We start from the raw sequence: 16,157 nt of genomic DNA on the forward strand, positions 1-16,157 counted from the left end.
GCAAAATAATTTGGATATATTTGAGTCAAATTTCAGTGTCACTGTAAGAGGTATTAACTCTCAAAGAAATTTGTTGACTAATGTTGTTCGTGTTAATTTAAATAATAATGTGAACAGTTTTTGTGTGGAAGCAATCTCTGCATTCCAGAAATCAATACAAAGCTAATTCTTCCAGGTTTGAGTCAAATTGTTGAAAGATTTCTGGAAAAGGGATATGCATTTGCAGATAAATTTTTGGCAAAAGGGGAGGATATGATCTCTGATATTATCAAGTTCATACTCGGAACTAATTCTATTCATTGTTTACCAGAAATGATGAAATAGTTTGGCTCTGATGTTCCCTCTGCATACAGTATTTGGAAACTTCCCTTGGCATGCTTTCTGGAAATGTTAATGAATACCTGAGAAATTTGCAAAGTATTCCTCACAGCAGTAATTCTGCAAGGAATCCAAGCGTATTACTTAATCATTCTGAGGCTGATTCAGTGACTACTATTGAGCCGGAGAAAGATTATTCCCCTAACACTGAATGTATTTCTGCAGAAGTAAATTATGCTGTACTTGATGATAAAGGTAATCTTGTTCAATCTGAACTAAAAAAGGCTACCGATGCTATTCTCTCTTAACAGTGTTCTCAGATACTGAATTATGATCAAACTTTGTATAATGCATCTTGTATCAAAAATTATATGCATTTGATAAATTATGCTTTGAATTCTGTTACACCCAGTGATGATGGGAGACTAGTGCTTCCTATCTTATGGAACAAGAAAGTGTCTCATCTTCTTGGTAAAAATCAAACTCTTTCAAAGTTGGTGCTAAAGTCTAATTTTAAGAGATATAACACAGATGAAGTCTCTTGGAATGATAGACGATGTTTTCAGAGAACACGAGCGTCTCAGTATAATAGAGAAGGTAAATAATTTATCTCAATTCCTGGAGGAGCATCATAGTTTTTCCTTTTTGCCACACATACCTGTATTCGGGTTCGAAAAGGAGAGTAGAAAATGCAGAAATGTTTTTCTTTCTGATATCTGTGAAAATGATCCCTCAAAGACTTTAACAGTCAGCCACAGTCAGGCAATGTTAGCTGGCCCTTGCCTTAATAAGAAAGTATCTACTTCTATACTGCAATTGAGATTTGATAGCAATGTTCTGTGCTTTGACTTGAAAAAAAAAACATTCTTGCAAATTTTGTTGCCTGAATTTGATCAGCAAAAGCTTTTGTTTTATTGGTACAGAAATGTTGCCAAGAATGATTTTGCATTAATTGTGTACAAACATGTTTTGTTTCCTTTGGGTATTAGACCTAGTCCTGCTTTACTGCTTTTAGCTTTATATTACATTCTCATGGTTGATAGAGAGAATGATTCGCCACAAATTAGGATTTTGAAGAGAAATATTTATGATTTATTTTATATGGATAATTGTGTGATTTCATTCAATGACCCAGTTAAATTGAAATGGGCCTTCGATAATTTGAAGCAGATTTTTTAACCTTGTGGATTTGAAGTACAACAGTTTATAACAAATTGTAAATCTTTGCAGAGTTCCATTGATGGAGAAACTGGTGAGAAGTCGACCCTTGTGACTAAGCTTTTTGGAATGCTTTGGAATACAGAGACTGATTCTTTGTCCACCCAGAAATTGGTTTTGGATAAGAATGCTTCATCTAAAAGGAAGATTTTGAGTTCAATTGCATTAACTTTTGATCTCTTCAATTTTTGTGGACCTTTACTAAATAGAACTAGAATATTCATGCATTCTTTACAGTGCAATAAAGAAATTGGTTGGGACAATAGGCTGTCTGATGATCTGCTAAGAGAATGGATTAATATTGCTAAGCAGCTAAATTCTTCTCCAGAGATTTCAGTTAATAGATTTGTTGGTAGGAGAGATGATATGTATAAATTGATTGCATATACAGACAATTCTAGAAGCATTTACGGTTGTGTTGTGTCCTTATATAATTTGAGAACTAAAAAAACAAACTGTCATGGCTAAGAACAGATTTGTTAACAAACAGTTAGAATCTAAATCCATACCTTCTCTTGAATTTCTGACAGTTTCTTTAGGGACTGAAGTATTACATGATATTAGAAGAGAATTAAGTGGTTCTAATTGTGTTGAGCCTATTAACATAGTAGGAATAGATCTATACACAGATAGTCTAGTTTGCTTACATTGGTTATCAGCACATGTTACAAAGTTTGATAAATTATGTAATTTGAGGATCTTTGTGAAAAATAGATTAGATAGTATCTGCAGAATGTGTGAAGAATTCCCTATTAAGTTTAAAACTTGTGCAGGCTCTAAAAACCCAGCTGATGCAATCACCCGACCTCTCTCCTATAAGCAATTAATGAAAGCTAATTTTTTCAGTGGTACTGTTGCTGATGCAGATATTGATGTTTTCGCAAGTGATCTGATGGAAGTCACCATTCCTAATACATTGCTCAGAGAAGAAGGTATAAGCTCTTCTCTTGAAAGTAGTTATGTTCATGTTGCTACTGAATCTGTGGTTCGAGAAGATATAAACCATTTAGTTTCTATGGATTCCTTTTCTGGCTTCAAGAGTATAGTTTCAGTCCATAGGTATGTGATAAGGTTTATTAATAACCTGAAAATTGCAGTAAAGATGAGGGACCCAAGTAAATATTCACATTTTAATTGTCTTACTGATGAAGAAACTTTGTCAGAAGCTTATAACTTTGTAATCTACAGAGACCAGCAGATTCACTTTCCAGAAGTTTTTAAATATTTTGCAGGGTCTTCTAATGCAGTTAAAGAGATCCCTTATATAATCAGCCACTTAATATTTATCCAGATCACAATGGTATATTGCGTGTTAGAAGTAAGACTGCACGCTGGAAGGACAGAGATAAATTTATGTTGTCGCATATCCTTTTGTCAAAGGATAGCGTCCTGACCAAGAAATTAATCTTGGAAATGCATAAAATGACCAACCATGCTGGCATTTACTCATTGTTGACCGAATTTCAGAAAACTTTTTGGGTTTCACATTTCTTTTCGACTGTAAAGAAGATTTTGAAAGAATGTATAAACTGCAGACGATTTCACAGACATGCAGTCAAATTGAATCAAAGTCCATACAGAGATTTCAGGTTGAAACCTCCCAATATTCCCTTCAGGTCTATTTTCCTGGACTATCTTGGCCCGTATTATATTAAGTACCAAGGGGTTAAAACAAAAACTTGGTTGCTTTGTATAACCTGTTTGTGGTCTCGAGCTATAAATTTAAAATTATGCCTTGACCTGACTGTACCCACATTTTTGAGAGCACTCCAGTTACATATTTGGGAGTATGGTACTCCACAATTGTGCTTTTCAGATATGGGATCTCAAATTGTAGTAGGTACTAATTTAATTTCTGATTTTTTTTTAAAGGACCCAGATACTGTGCAATGTCTACAGGAACATGGAATTTTAGCAATATTACAAAGGCTGTAACCAACTTGGATCACTTGTGGAAAGTTGTGTCAAATTAGTTAAAAAGACTTATATATGGTTCAGTTCAAAATACTGTATTGAATTCTCTTGATTTTGAGTTTCTTATAGCAGAGACTGTACATTTAGTTAATCGCAGGCCAATTGCTTTTCATGAGTCTTTAAGAGATAATAATCCAAATGAAGTCATTCCTGCTGCAATAACACCTGAAATTTTGCTAAAGGGCTATAAGTTTGTGTCTTTGACCATCATTCCTAATTTGCAACCTCTTCCAAATTCGGACCCTTCATGGACTCCTTCTAAGGATCCAATAGAGCATATTAAGGACAGTTATAGTAAACTGCGCAAGTCTCGTTCACGTTTAAAAGAAATTTATAACTTTGAATTCCTTGCAAAACTTGTGCATCAAGCCACTAATGTTGGTTCCAGATACAAGCCAGTATCGCACGAGAATTTGCAAGTTAGTGATATAGTTTTACTAAAAGATGTTCATTTGAAACCTGCAAATTATCCTATGGGAATCGTTAAAAGCATTCAGATGAACTCAATTGGTGAAACCACTGGTGCAACAGTAATGAAAGGAAACAAAGAAAGAGTAAATACACACTTCATCACTAATTCCTCTACTGAGTATTAATGAATATTCTCACTCTAAAGCAGTGCATAGGCAAGAGGATGAGCATTCCAATGAGGATCTTGAATCAAAGAGGCTTAAAAGATTGGCTGCTTTGAAAGGCGCACAAAAAACGAAAAATCTTTATCTTCATGGAAATGCTCAATATGAATTACTTGTACCTTGTAAATAATTCTTGTATATATTTAATTTAATCCTGCTGCTTCCTCCGATGCCTTAGATGACCGCGGAGGTAGCAGCAGTAGGGGATTCAGCATTATGAAGCTTCATCTGTGGTGGATAACGGGGGAGGGTGGGCTGTGGCACCCTAGCAGTACCAGCTGAACTCGGTCGAGTCCCTTGTTAAGGAACGTAGAGAGTAGTGGTCCCTTTTTTTGTTTTTGTTTCATTTGTTGATGTCGGCTACCCCCCAAAATTGGGGGAAATGCCTTGGTATATGTATGTATGTATATTTAATTGTATGGGACGTGAGTTTTTTTTATTACTGATAAATAGATATTCAATTTCTTCTTACACTAAAACAGTTGAAATTGAATATCTTTGCTGGGAGTGTTGACAAAAAAAAAAAAGAAAGTGAAACTTTTTTCACTTTGTTCTTTTTAACTTTTGAGCGTAGTATCCACCCTTTATGGTCCTTGATTTCTACTCTTTGCTAGTTTCAAAATTTTAAGTGTTTTTATTTTTTGGGAAAAGTTTAAAATTATTTATAATGGTTAGTTTGTGTTCTTGCTTTGGAGACTAATTCAGTTTCAGAATGTTACGTTTTAAGTTTGGAAAAGCAACAATTGTTTGCAACCATAAAATTCCTCCTTTAAAGTAATTAAATTTAATACTAGAGTTTTGAGACTGAACGAAAACCTTTAATCCACCTCAAAAGTTTACTTCTAGTCCCAGCGTTTGAAGACGGGAGTGCTTTTTCACTCAGCAGCCGAAAAGGGCGTGTCAACTCTTCTCCTGTAATTTTCACCTATCTAGCCTAAATTTTATCATGAAGCATTAAGTGACAAGTGTGACCATTGGTCGAGGATGATCCTGCTTGGAAGTGCGAGCACTTGGATTACTTATTTTTGAGGCTACTATACCATGGAGTTACAGCAAGTTTACATCGACTTGTGAATTAACAACAAGAGCTGCAATTAACCTAGAGAGGCTTGCTTAGAGTGGAGGTAAGTTGCAAACCACATGAATGCTTATGCCTTGTAGATTTCACTCAAGTTACTTATTCACTTTGAATGAATTGTCTCCTCAACCTGAACTATAAAAAATCATCCAAAGGACCAACCATATTATTTTTATTTGAAATTTAGGATTTATTACCGGTTTAATTACTTATATTTGTGAGGTGTTTATTTTATTTTGCTAGTTCGAGTTCATATTTGTTCAATCTTCATACATTTATTATATTAATTGGCAATTAAATAGTTTTGATATTATATTTTCGTATATTTGCTCTATATCAATAGAGCGTATTTATCGCAAATTACATCGACTTGTGAATTAACAACAAGAGCTGCAGTTAACCTAGAGAGGCTTGCTTAGAGTGGAGGTAAGTTGCAAACCACATGAATGCTTATGCCTTGTAGATTTCACTCAAGTTACTTATTCACTTTGAATGAATTGTCTCCTCAACCTGAACTATAAAAAATCATCCAAAGGACCAACCATATTATTTTTATTTGAAATTTAGGATTTATTACTGGTTTAATTACTTATATTTGTGAGGTGTTTATTTTATTTTGCTAGTTCGAGTTCATATTTGTTCAATCTTCATACATTTATTATATTAATTGGCAATTAAATAGTTTTGATATTATATTTTCGTATATTTGCTCTATATCAATAGAGCGTATTTATCGCATATTTATAGATCCTGAGGACTTTTCTGATATTGGGGGATATTAGTGAGGTCGCATCATCGGTCTTCATAGGGATGGATACCTCGCTTACATGCCAAGAAGCAATAAGACAACCTACGATCCTGAGCCATATTCTCTAATAAATATTTCAGTGAAAGTTCTGTTTTATGTAAAATAAATATTTAAATTCACTCTTAATTATAATTTATTGCCATTTGATAAACTTTTAAACTTCCAGTATTTTGAAAATAGTTATGCCCCTGACACTGTGTCGTCATGTCGAGATGATGTTTCGATGATCCTCCTCTAGTCTATCCCAGTGCTGATGACAAGAGAAGGGACCCGGGTGGGCTGTTGCTGTTTTCTTAAAGTAAAGTCTCATACCTTACTCTGGGTACATAAACGGATGATCTGGATCGTCCGTTACCGAGTGGAGACTTGTGTAGGATCCGTCACCTCTGGAGACTGTGTCTGGCGACATCCTCAGGGACGAAACTGAACATTGTCTTTCGCCCTTCTCAATAATGGGCGATGTCAAAAGAGAGACCATGAAGTTCCTTCACTCGTATGGTTGCTGTCCGAGCATGTAGGAACATTGTCTTCTTAAATCAGGAGAAAATTTGTTGCCTGGTGAAGTGGAACATAAGGAGGTCTGGGGAAAGGCAAGTTATAAGTCCGTATGAGTTACGAAAAGTCTATCGATGAGAGGGTGTCCCTTTCTTTCATTTTGAAGGTGAAGGATCAAGGTTGAGTGATCATCTTTACCTATCAAAACTGAATAGGGGGTCTTTTCCTCTTGTATATACTTGAGGATTCCGCTATTGCTGGAATAGAAGTATCGAGTGGAGAGAGACTTTAACATGACACCAACCAACTAGACGTTATACTGCCTAGTAGACTGATGCTGAGGAATTCCTCAGATATATAGACATCCTTTTCGCAAAAGAGGTATTGGGTAGTCTTTCGCAAAAGAGGTATTGGGTAGTCTCCTGGCATACAATCATAGCAAAGCTATAGCTTGTGGTAGGTGTCGAAGTGGGTTGTCTGTGATGTGGAGAGGGTTCTCTTGGAGACTATCAGGTGCTGCAAAAGGTTTGGAAACAGTTCTGCATAATGCCATAGCGGAGCTAGAAGAATCCTTGAGGTTGACCGATGTTCTAGCCTTCTCGAGTGTCCTTCTCCAGATAAAACAGGGACGAGACGTAAACGTCATTGTTGTACCCACCGTTGTTGCCAAAGAGCCTTGGGGTCTAGGGCTGGGGAGCAACAGCAGTCTGAGATTCTGGAGCGTTGCAAGCAGATCCCTAGTTGGAGGACCCCATAAAGTCGGGACTTTGTCGGCTACAAGGCGATCCAAAGACTATTCGGTATACCTTATCCGAGATGGTGTGCACAGACCGTCAGCGCCCATGTTCTTCTAGTCTGGAATGAAGCGGGCTGATAGTGGTACCGAATGGACTTAGTCCCATCTTAGTGTTTATACTGTTAGATGGGAAGAGGCTACGAGCAAGTTCCTTCTTGCTTGCCGATGTGAGTCTCTATGTGGTGTGTGGTGTTGTCGTTCATCACATCACTGAGTGGTCTGTTAGGAACCGATGAGGCTGCTGAAGGACCGGAAAGTTGGCTTTCATCTCTTAAGAGATATAAGTGAAGGTACTTTCGGACTCTTTCCAGAGAGCTGAGGTCGTGTGGTGCAACACTATGGTCCCTCCTATCTTCTTTTGATGTGTTCTAAGCACAACATCAAGTACGAGGGAGGGGAAGGATGAAAAGGTTATGCCGCTCTGTAGATTCTCGACCCCCCCTAACTAGCGGTGTGGGTAGTTAACCCTTGCTAAATTTTAATGGCTCGTCAATTCAGCTCTGTCAAAAGTATAATCCATAATAAATAGCGTGATTTGTATTCCAGTTACGGAACAAATAGATTTTTCACTTTGATCAAAATCCGTTTTATTAACAAAAGCCCTTCTCCTTCCATACTGACATCATTCTGAGTCTTGAATAAGGATCCAATGTACAGTCTGGAAAATTATGTTAATCATTATATAACTGAAATGAACACTTGACTCAAGTATCCAACTGATTCCATAAATAAAATTGAAAACTTACTTGAACTACGGGTATTGATATCTGCACAAATACTTTTAGTTATTGCTTAATAGTTTAACAAAACCAGGTAATTACTAAATGTGACAATTGAGGCAACCCAAGAAGAAATAAAATGGAATGGATGAAAAATTACAGACAGAAAGCAATGCAGCCAAAGGCTGAAGGCATTCTGCAAAAGTCTTTAGGTATTTACAGTAACGTTGAACTTTCAACATATTTACTTTCCAAATGACAAAATTTATGAGCCAGGCACTCAACACCAATGACATAGCAAATAGTTTCCAAATTGGAGTGACAGACTTAAAGTGAGTAACCTACAATGTTATAATTTCCATGAAGGTCTACAAAATTAAGAATAACTTTACCTGAAGTGAACCTTGGTGGTAGTATGATGGTCCCCTAACCTGCTGTAAAGCAAGGAGTAATTTTGTAATGAAAAGCTCTCAAACCTTTACAATTATGAAGGGAAGTGTAGTTCACACACACTTAAACCAAAGGGAGGAATTTAGGATGCTTTTTAAATAATAATGACAATAATCAGTAATCATAATAATCATACTCATAATAATGATGATGATGATGATAATGGTGATAATAATAATAATAATAATAATAATAATAATAATAATAATAACAATAATAATAATAATAATAAAATAGTAATAAAAGGATAAAAACTACACTTAAAAACTTATGAATCTACATTAAAAATACACACCATTTCTCCTTTATTTTACAAATGCATGAACCAACCTTACGTACTGCTTTAAAACCACTAAGCTATCATCAGCTAAGGAGCTTTACAAGCAAACAAATACCATCCTAACTAAAAGTGGCCAAAAGACATGCTGATGAAAGGCACCTGTCTAATACAAGGAACTGGTAAACATAATACATTTAAAGGCTTTAAGGATGATAAATTGCTTTAAACTTAACCTCTGTATCCCTTTCTATGTTAAAAAAAATCTCAAAAAATGCAAGAAATTGTGATTATTTACACAAATGAAAATACTTTGGCCACCTTGAGATAAGAAAGTTAAAGAAAGGATTGCTCATGCTCAACAATTAAAACCTTTCTCACTAATTAAAGTTGAGAGAGAGAGAGAGAGAGAGAGAGAGAGAGAGAGAGAGAGAGAGAGAGAGAGAGAGAGAGAGAGAGAGAGAGAGAGATAGAGAGAGAGAGAGAGAGAGAGAGAGGGAGGGAGGGAGGGAGGGAGGGAGGGAGGGAGGGAGGGAGGGAGAGAGAGAGAGATTTAAAGGGTTTTAAATTAAATTTCAATAAAGCATAAAAGTTGAATCAATCAAAAGCTTTATTACATCTAAAGCAACCTTGACAAACTGATAATAATTAAGATGCTTAAATGCTGTTACTACATTTGCACATGCTTGTACAGTACGTATGTAATATAACAGTATTCTGTAATTCCTATTAAATTTAGAGACTGGCCACATACCGGCAAGTTGATGGAGAAATCTGGCAAAGAACCCCCTTGGGGAGGCTTTAGCGCATGTTGCTGTTGTTGATGTTGGTGTTGAGGGTGATGTTGGAGATGGTGATGTTGTTGCTGGATCTGTAGATGTTGCTTTGGCTGGGGTGTTGGCTTCGGCTGGAAAAACAAAGACATAAATAATAAAAGATGATAAAAAAAAGGATGATAAGAACTCTATCATTCTCAAAAGTTTCCATAGCATTTGTATATTAAATAATGACTTCAAACAAAATTCAGCTACCATATATCCTTAAATACTTTAAGCATCATGACTAAGCCTTTTTTAAGGTCGCTCATGAATGGCAAAGGCAAGGGACAGTGACAATGCCCTAAAGACTGACCATATATACATATGATCAGTGCCCAAGCCCCCTCTCCAGCCAAGCTAGGACCAGGGAAGGCTAGGGAATGGCTGCTGATGACTCACCAGGTAGATCTATAGGCTCCCCCAAAACCCTGTCCCTTACCTCACAAGGATGGTGAAGTTGCAGACACTACAATAAAATATCGAGCTTGACAAGGACTCAAACCCCAGTCCAGAAGATTGCCACGCAGATACATTTCCAATTGGCTACTACAGGTCTAGAGGTAAATAGATATGAAATTTACTTGTCAGTCATTCATGATACTTTATCTGCATAAAAATTTAGGTGTATTTCTACTAGGCACTGTAGTCAGTATTCAACTTAGAACATGATTGATATTTTATCCAAGATATCCCAGCCCTCTGTACATATTACAGTATGTACATAATTAATATAAATTCATTAATAAGGGCTGAAAGTCTTATTTCCATAGTAATATAGTAAAGCCATCATTAAAAGGTATGTGTTCTTGAATGAGTAGAACAACAAAATACTGTACTTGATGATATAGATGGAAAAAGAAAGCAACTAACAAGGACAAAAGGACTACACACAAAACCACTACAATAGTGCTATCTATAATGTGCCCTGTGTTAAGTAGTGCCCCGCTAATAGGTTCAGTATTTAGAGAAATAGCAACATAGATATAGTGTAGAGATTGCTCAATTATTGATTAGTAGATGTATCACATGTGTTTGTATGGAACCAGACATTTTATATACAATGGAAACACTGGAAAATTTGTATTTACAAAATGCTAAGGTTCATAGAAGATTAGCAGGAGTACATTGGGAAGATCACACAGTTGAAGAAAATGGCAATCAGGAACTCAAAAAGAAGAGTAAAAGGCTTAGCTGGTTTAAGCAATGGAAAAATAAGCAGAAAGGAACTATTAATCAGGACAATAAAAAATAAAAGCAGTAGATAAAAGAGCTTAAAAGAACCAGACAACATACCCCACTGTTAATACTGCACTAACACAAAGTCTAATGAAACCTTTTCTGAAAAGAAATCTAAACCTACACTACTATTCATTCCTAGTTTAAGAAAGAGCATAAGAGAACAAAGAGGAAGAGGGGGAAATAAATGTAAAAATTTCTTCACCTTGTTCCACCCACTATTATTTCTATGAAACACACATGAGGTTCATAAGATTTTATCCTAAAAAAAACTTTGCTTGCATCTCCATCTATCCTTAGAAAATGTCTTATTTACTCTCACTCTCTTTTGCCACAACATCTAATATACTACAGCTGTATAGATGGCGTTGTCTGGCAAGAAGTGGGGTCCATCTTTCAGAAATCTTATCAATCTCATTGTGGCAAGACAAGCTGTCAGTTATCTGCTGCTTTTCTAGATTGAGGGAGTGGTTAAATATCATTTTAGACTGAATAACAAATTTCATAAGTAACTTGTATTTTTCCTAGCCATACAAACCTGAGTCCTTTAATTAGGGAAATTACTTCAGTGCAAGTTGGAGCCGGTTATTTGAAATGGATAACAAGCAATTATCCAATAGGAGAGGGCCTGGTGCAAAGATCCGGAACACTCCCCCAGAATCAGTTCTCTATTCATTTTTGAAACTTCGACACAGGAAGGGGGTGGTTCGAGGAGGGAAGTTATATCAAAGGACTTAGGTTTGTATGGCTAGGAAAAATAAAAATTACTTTTAAAAAAAATTTATTTGGTCCTATGCTATATTTAAATCCTTTTCCTTTAATTAGGGAGACTCGCAGCTTGGAGGGTTGGACATTTCCTTGGTATAAAAATGGGAGATTCTGTAACTTCTCTGAAAGTGTTCCAGGCTTGACCTGCAGAGAAGCTAAGCAAGGACACTATCTGATTACCATAGGGATGTTAAATTGATATGCCCTGGGAAGACGTACACTGAACTGTACCGTTCCATGTAAAAGAAACCCTACCCACGAAGGAGACATCAGGAAAAATCAAATACCAGCTATATGAATAACGGGATGACATTTAAAGATAAAACTCTTTGGTCACAAAGAATGGTGCTCTGAAGTGTAACTGACTAGCATCTGGTCCGACCAGTTTGTAACACTGATTGCTGACCCCCAAGAAAGTGGCAGAAGAATGAAGGAGAAGAGCTAGTTAATGGCGCCTCAACTCTCTCGTCAGTCAAGGCATAAGCTTGATCGTCACACGTAGTCAGAAAAAGACCGTGTTCCTTGATACCTCTTTCTTGGACCTGCCATTGTTAAACAAAACTCTCCTACACTCAGAACTGTGTCGTCGGGTCTTTTTTAAATAGCACCACAGAGCCCTCACAGGACACACGAACATCTTGTCATCATCAGCACCTGACGCATCTCAGACGAAGGGGATGAAGAAGGACTCGAACTTGGGGTCATGCAGCACAAGATTCTGAGTCTTGGCCATAAAGTCCGGCATAAAACTGAAGGAGACCTCCTTCCATCCACAAGCGTTGATGACTACAAATGAGAGACCATGCAACAAACTTACTCTTTTCGCTGATGTTGAGGCTATCAAAAAGACAGTCTTGAGGGTCAGATCTCTGTCTAATGAACTCCTTAAAGGTATCTAAGAAACAATGTCACATCACACTCCGGAGATCTTAAGATTCCGGGGTGGGTAAGACTTCTAGAAGCTTCTCATGAGCACAGACGACTCCCAGGAAATTCAGAGGTCTAAGCCCTTCAGTCAATAGACCATACTGAAGCCCGAATGGTAGTCTTTGATGGCCGCAACTAAGAGACACTGGCGAGAGAAATACCAATTCTATGACACCAATCACAGATGACCCAGTTATCCTGGTAGACCTCTTTAGAGGACCTCCGGAGGAATACTGTACATACATCTGTGCAGTACCTCGCGAAAAGCCTTTCTCTCAGAGATGCTGAATAGTCTCCACTTGTGAAAAACTAACAACTCCACGGACTGGTGGCACATCTGCAGGAGTAGCTGACAGAAAAGAGTAGGCCAGGGGGTAGCTATCCCAGGACCTAGATCAAAAGAGCAAGAACAAGCAGATCGGGATACCACTCCGTGTGTGGCCATCTGGGAGCCACCAGGGTTATCTTGATACCTGGCGTAATCAACACAATGTTGATTACCAGCCAGATCAGGCTGAAGGGGGAAGAGGCATAGATGTCCAGGTGATCCCATGAATGTTTGAAGGTACCTTTGAACACCGCCAAAGGATCTGGAATGTGGGAGCAAAAGCTGGAGAGCTTCCTATTTAACTGCGTGGTAAACAAGTCAATTACCAGAGAGCCCCCCAGGGCAAGAAGCCTTTCTGCCACACAAGAATGTAGGGACTACTCTGATCCTACAACCTTACCCCTGATGGTTGAGTGCATACGCTAGTACATTCCTCTTGCCCAGAATGTACCTTGCTGATAATTCTATGGCGTAAAACGCCGCCCAGATGTGCATTTGCTTCATCAATTCAGAGTGGGTGTGTCCCCTTGCTTATTGGCATAAGCCACTATGGTAATGCTGTTGCCAATCAGCACTACCGAGTGCCTCCTCAAACTTTCTTGGAATGCTTGCAAGCCTAGGAAAGCTGATTGCTTCTCGAGGAACTTCATGCGCAAAAGCCTCTCCTCTTCAGATCACACCTTTTAGGTGTGACACCAGCACAGGATGAAACAGGAGATCCCTGTTTGCTACTTAGTGATATTTCAGATACCACTGAAGCATTCACTAGTTGAGTTGCCCATGAGGAATGAATTTCTCCAGTGAAGACAGATGTCTGAGAAGACGTTGCTGCAGTCGAGCTGGAACAACTGTCTTGGACAGAAAGGGTCACACAACCTCCCTGAGCTTGCTGATGCATATGTCTATCAGTATGCCTAGGTACTATACCTCTGCTTGAGTATGACATTCAATTTCTCACAGTTTACCAATATTCAAAGATAGTGGCAAAATGCGAGAATCAGATCTCGAGCCTGAAGCAATAGCTCTCTGAGGTGGACAGGATCAACTGATCGTCAAGATACATCAAGAGACGTATCCCTTGTGAGTGGTCCCAACCAACTACCATGGTGAACACCTGAGGAGCCATACACAGAAGCAGTCTTGAACTGTTTCAGTACCGTTGAGGGCGAAGCAAAAGTACTTATGAGAGGTCTGATGGTCAGCCACTTTAACCCATGCGTCCTTCAGATATACCGAAAGCATGAAGTCTCCCTCTTAGATGGAACACAACACAAATTCCACTGTTTCCATTCTGCACTTTGCTTGTCTCCAGCTCCCCATCGCTCGATCGTGAACCTGCAGGCCTGGCTGAACCCAAAAGTTTGGCTGCTGCTACCCTTCAAAGGGCCAGAAGTCTTGAAGGCAACAGCTGGGTGGATCAGGGAGTCATGCAAAGCAGTTCCCCATGACTCTACCATCACCTGAACAACTCTCCGGCAGGAGAGATGTGGCACCCCGCACAGACAAGTTCTTCAACGACATCACCACCTCAAAAAGCCTCCAAATACAGATCCGAGGTCTCTCTGCTCCTGACGCTTACTCCCCTGGGAGCAAACAAGAGGAATATGCGCAAAGGGGAGCATTGGCAGCAAACACTCACTGAGGCGACAAAAGAAGCAACTTCAATGTCTTCATGGATGTTGCCCATACATACCCCTAGAGACGGTTAGACTCTCTTCTTCCCCCTAAGGAATTGACTACCACGACCTAAATGCAGCACTCGGAGATGATTGTGAAAAATCATGCCTCTTACAAGATGAACAAAGAGAGGGTGGATCTACAGCAGCTTTTCTCATACATCGTCAACTATTTCCCAAGCAAGTACAAATCTCTTACTTAACAACCATTATAGCAATCAACCACCAGCACTCACTTCCTGCAAGAAGGTTGCTGCCAAGATGTAGTAGGGGCGTCTCTCCTGGGCTGGCTAGGTGAGGCGCGAGGCGTCGGAGGGTGTCCTTCTATGGGCAGGTCTTCTCGCTGGAGGGGGTCTGGATTCTCCCGCATCCTTTAGCTTCCTAACCCTCTCCACTGTCTCCTCCACCACCTTGAGGGGGAACACTGAGTCGTCCCACAGTGGAAGGCTCCTCAGGGACCTCGCTTCTCTGTCAGGGAGCCTCCTTACTAGTTTGCTGAGCAGTGTCCCTCTTCCGCAGTATCCAGTTGGCGGCCTGCGCGATGGATTGGTAGGAGAGGAACTTCAGGGCCTTACCTCCCGAGCTAATCAGCTCCTTCAGCAAGGCCGGATTCTCCGGGATTGCGATGTCGTGCGAGGATTGGAACCCCACCAGCGTGGAGGCCCACCAATCCAGCCACGATGACACGTGCACTAGGTCCTTGGCCAGCTCCTCCATCATGGAAGTTTCCGCAGGGGAGAAATAAACCGGGGCCGTGGTAGCCCTCTCCTCTGCCGCTCCTTGTCCCAGGATGGCGACTGCTGGCTCCACTGAACAGGGGCCCGCGCGGTGTCCTTCGGGAAGGTAGAACCGGCTCTGTGTCTTCAGGCCCTGGAGAACTCTAAGAGGCGCTCTGGCTCTTGGGAGCTTCGCGTGGTTGGCCACGATCTTGTCAACGTGCGCCATACCCAGCCAAACATCCTTAGACAGAGGGAGGGATAGCGAGGGCCTCTGTTGCACAGGCGCATCCACCAGCCTTTTGAGGCTCGAGAGCCAGACCTCATCAGTAGAGGGCTCAGGTTCGTCCAGCCTGTGGTGATGCCTAATGAGGCCTATCACCCTCCTGTAGGCCGAAACTTCTGCCCCGTCCTCTACATTCTCCGTCGGGCGCTCCAGTGCTCGTGACGGAGGACCTTCGACGGGGGGAGCCGCACGGGGAGGAAGCATCTTCCTGGAGTGGTTCAGTCTCCTCGTTTCAGGGAGTAGGACAGGCATCGCCGCTGGGACGAAGGCCTCCATCCTGGATTTTTCTCTTCTTCTGGCGGACCAGGGGTCTGCGGGCTTGCCCGTCGAGGGAAGGAGTGTCTCTCGTTCCGGACGGTGCGTCGTAGATTTTGAGGCCGGGACGCAGCTGCCAGACCGAAGGGGAGACTCTCTCCGCTGGGCGGATGGAGTCAGAACCTTCGCGGACTTATGCCTGTCCCTTGGGGCCTGAAGAGACGACTCCCTCCGTCGATCATACCTGCTGCTGGAGACAAATCCTACTGGTGAGCGGGACCTAGGGAGCCATCCCGAGGTGCTCGGGACTGCTGAAGCCCCCAGGAGTTGGCTACGGAGGATGGCGACCCACACCCATTCTTCCTCTGGCGAGTTGCTT

General features: G+C 40.2%; 1 protein-coding gene across 2 annotated transcripts in view; it reads right to left on the reverse strand.

The window, feature by feature from the left end:
• LOC137636345 (CREB-regulated transcription coactivator 1-like) overlaps window positions 1-16,157 on the reverse strand; it is a 132,064-nt gene that overhangs the window by 104,486 nt on the left and 11,421 nt on the right. The window contains exons 2-3 of one of the 2 annotated variants that reach the window (XM_068368752.1): window positions 9,523-9,675; window positions 8,434-8,472 (exon numbers count right to left, since the gene is read on the reverse strand). In XM_068368752.1, the coding sequence (XP_068224853.1) occupies window positions 8,434-8,472; window positions 9,523-9,675 (192 nt within the window). Of the gene's footprint in view, window positions 1-8,433; window positions 8,476-9,522; window positions 9,676-16,157 lie in introns of both variants that reach the window. The other variant, XM_068368751.1, reaches the window with a different exon arrangement.

This window comes from Palaemon carinicauda, unplaced genomic scaffold (assembly GCF_036898095.1).
Source record: "Palaemon carinicauda isolate YSFRI2023 unplaced genomic scaffold, ASM3689809v2 scaffold276, whole genome shotgun sequence".
NCBI classification, from domain to species: domain Eukaryota; kingdom Metazoa; phylum Arthropoda; class Malacostraca; order Decapoda; family Palaemonidae; genus Palaemon; species Palaemon carinicauda.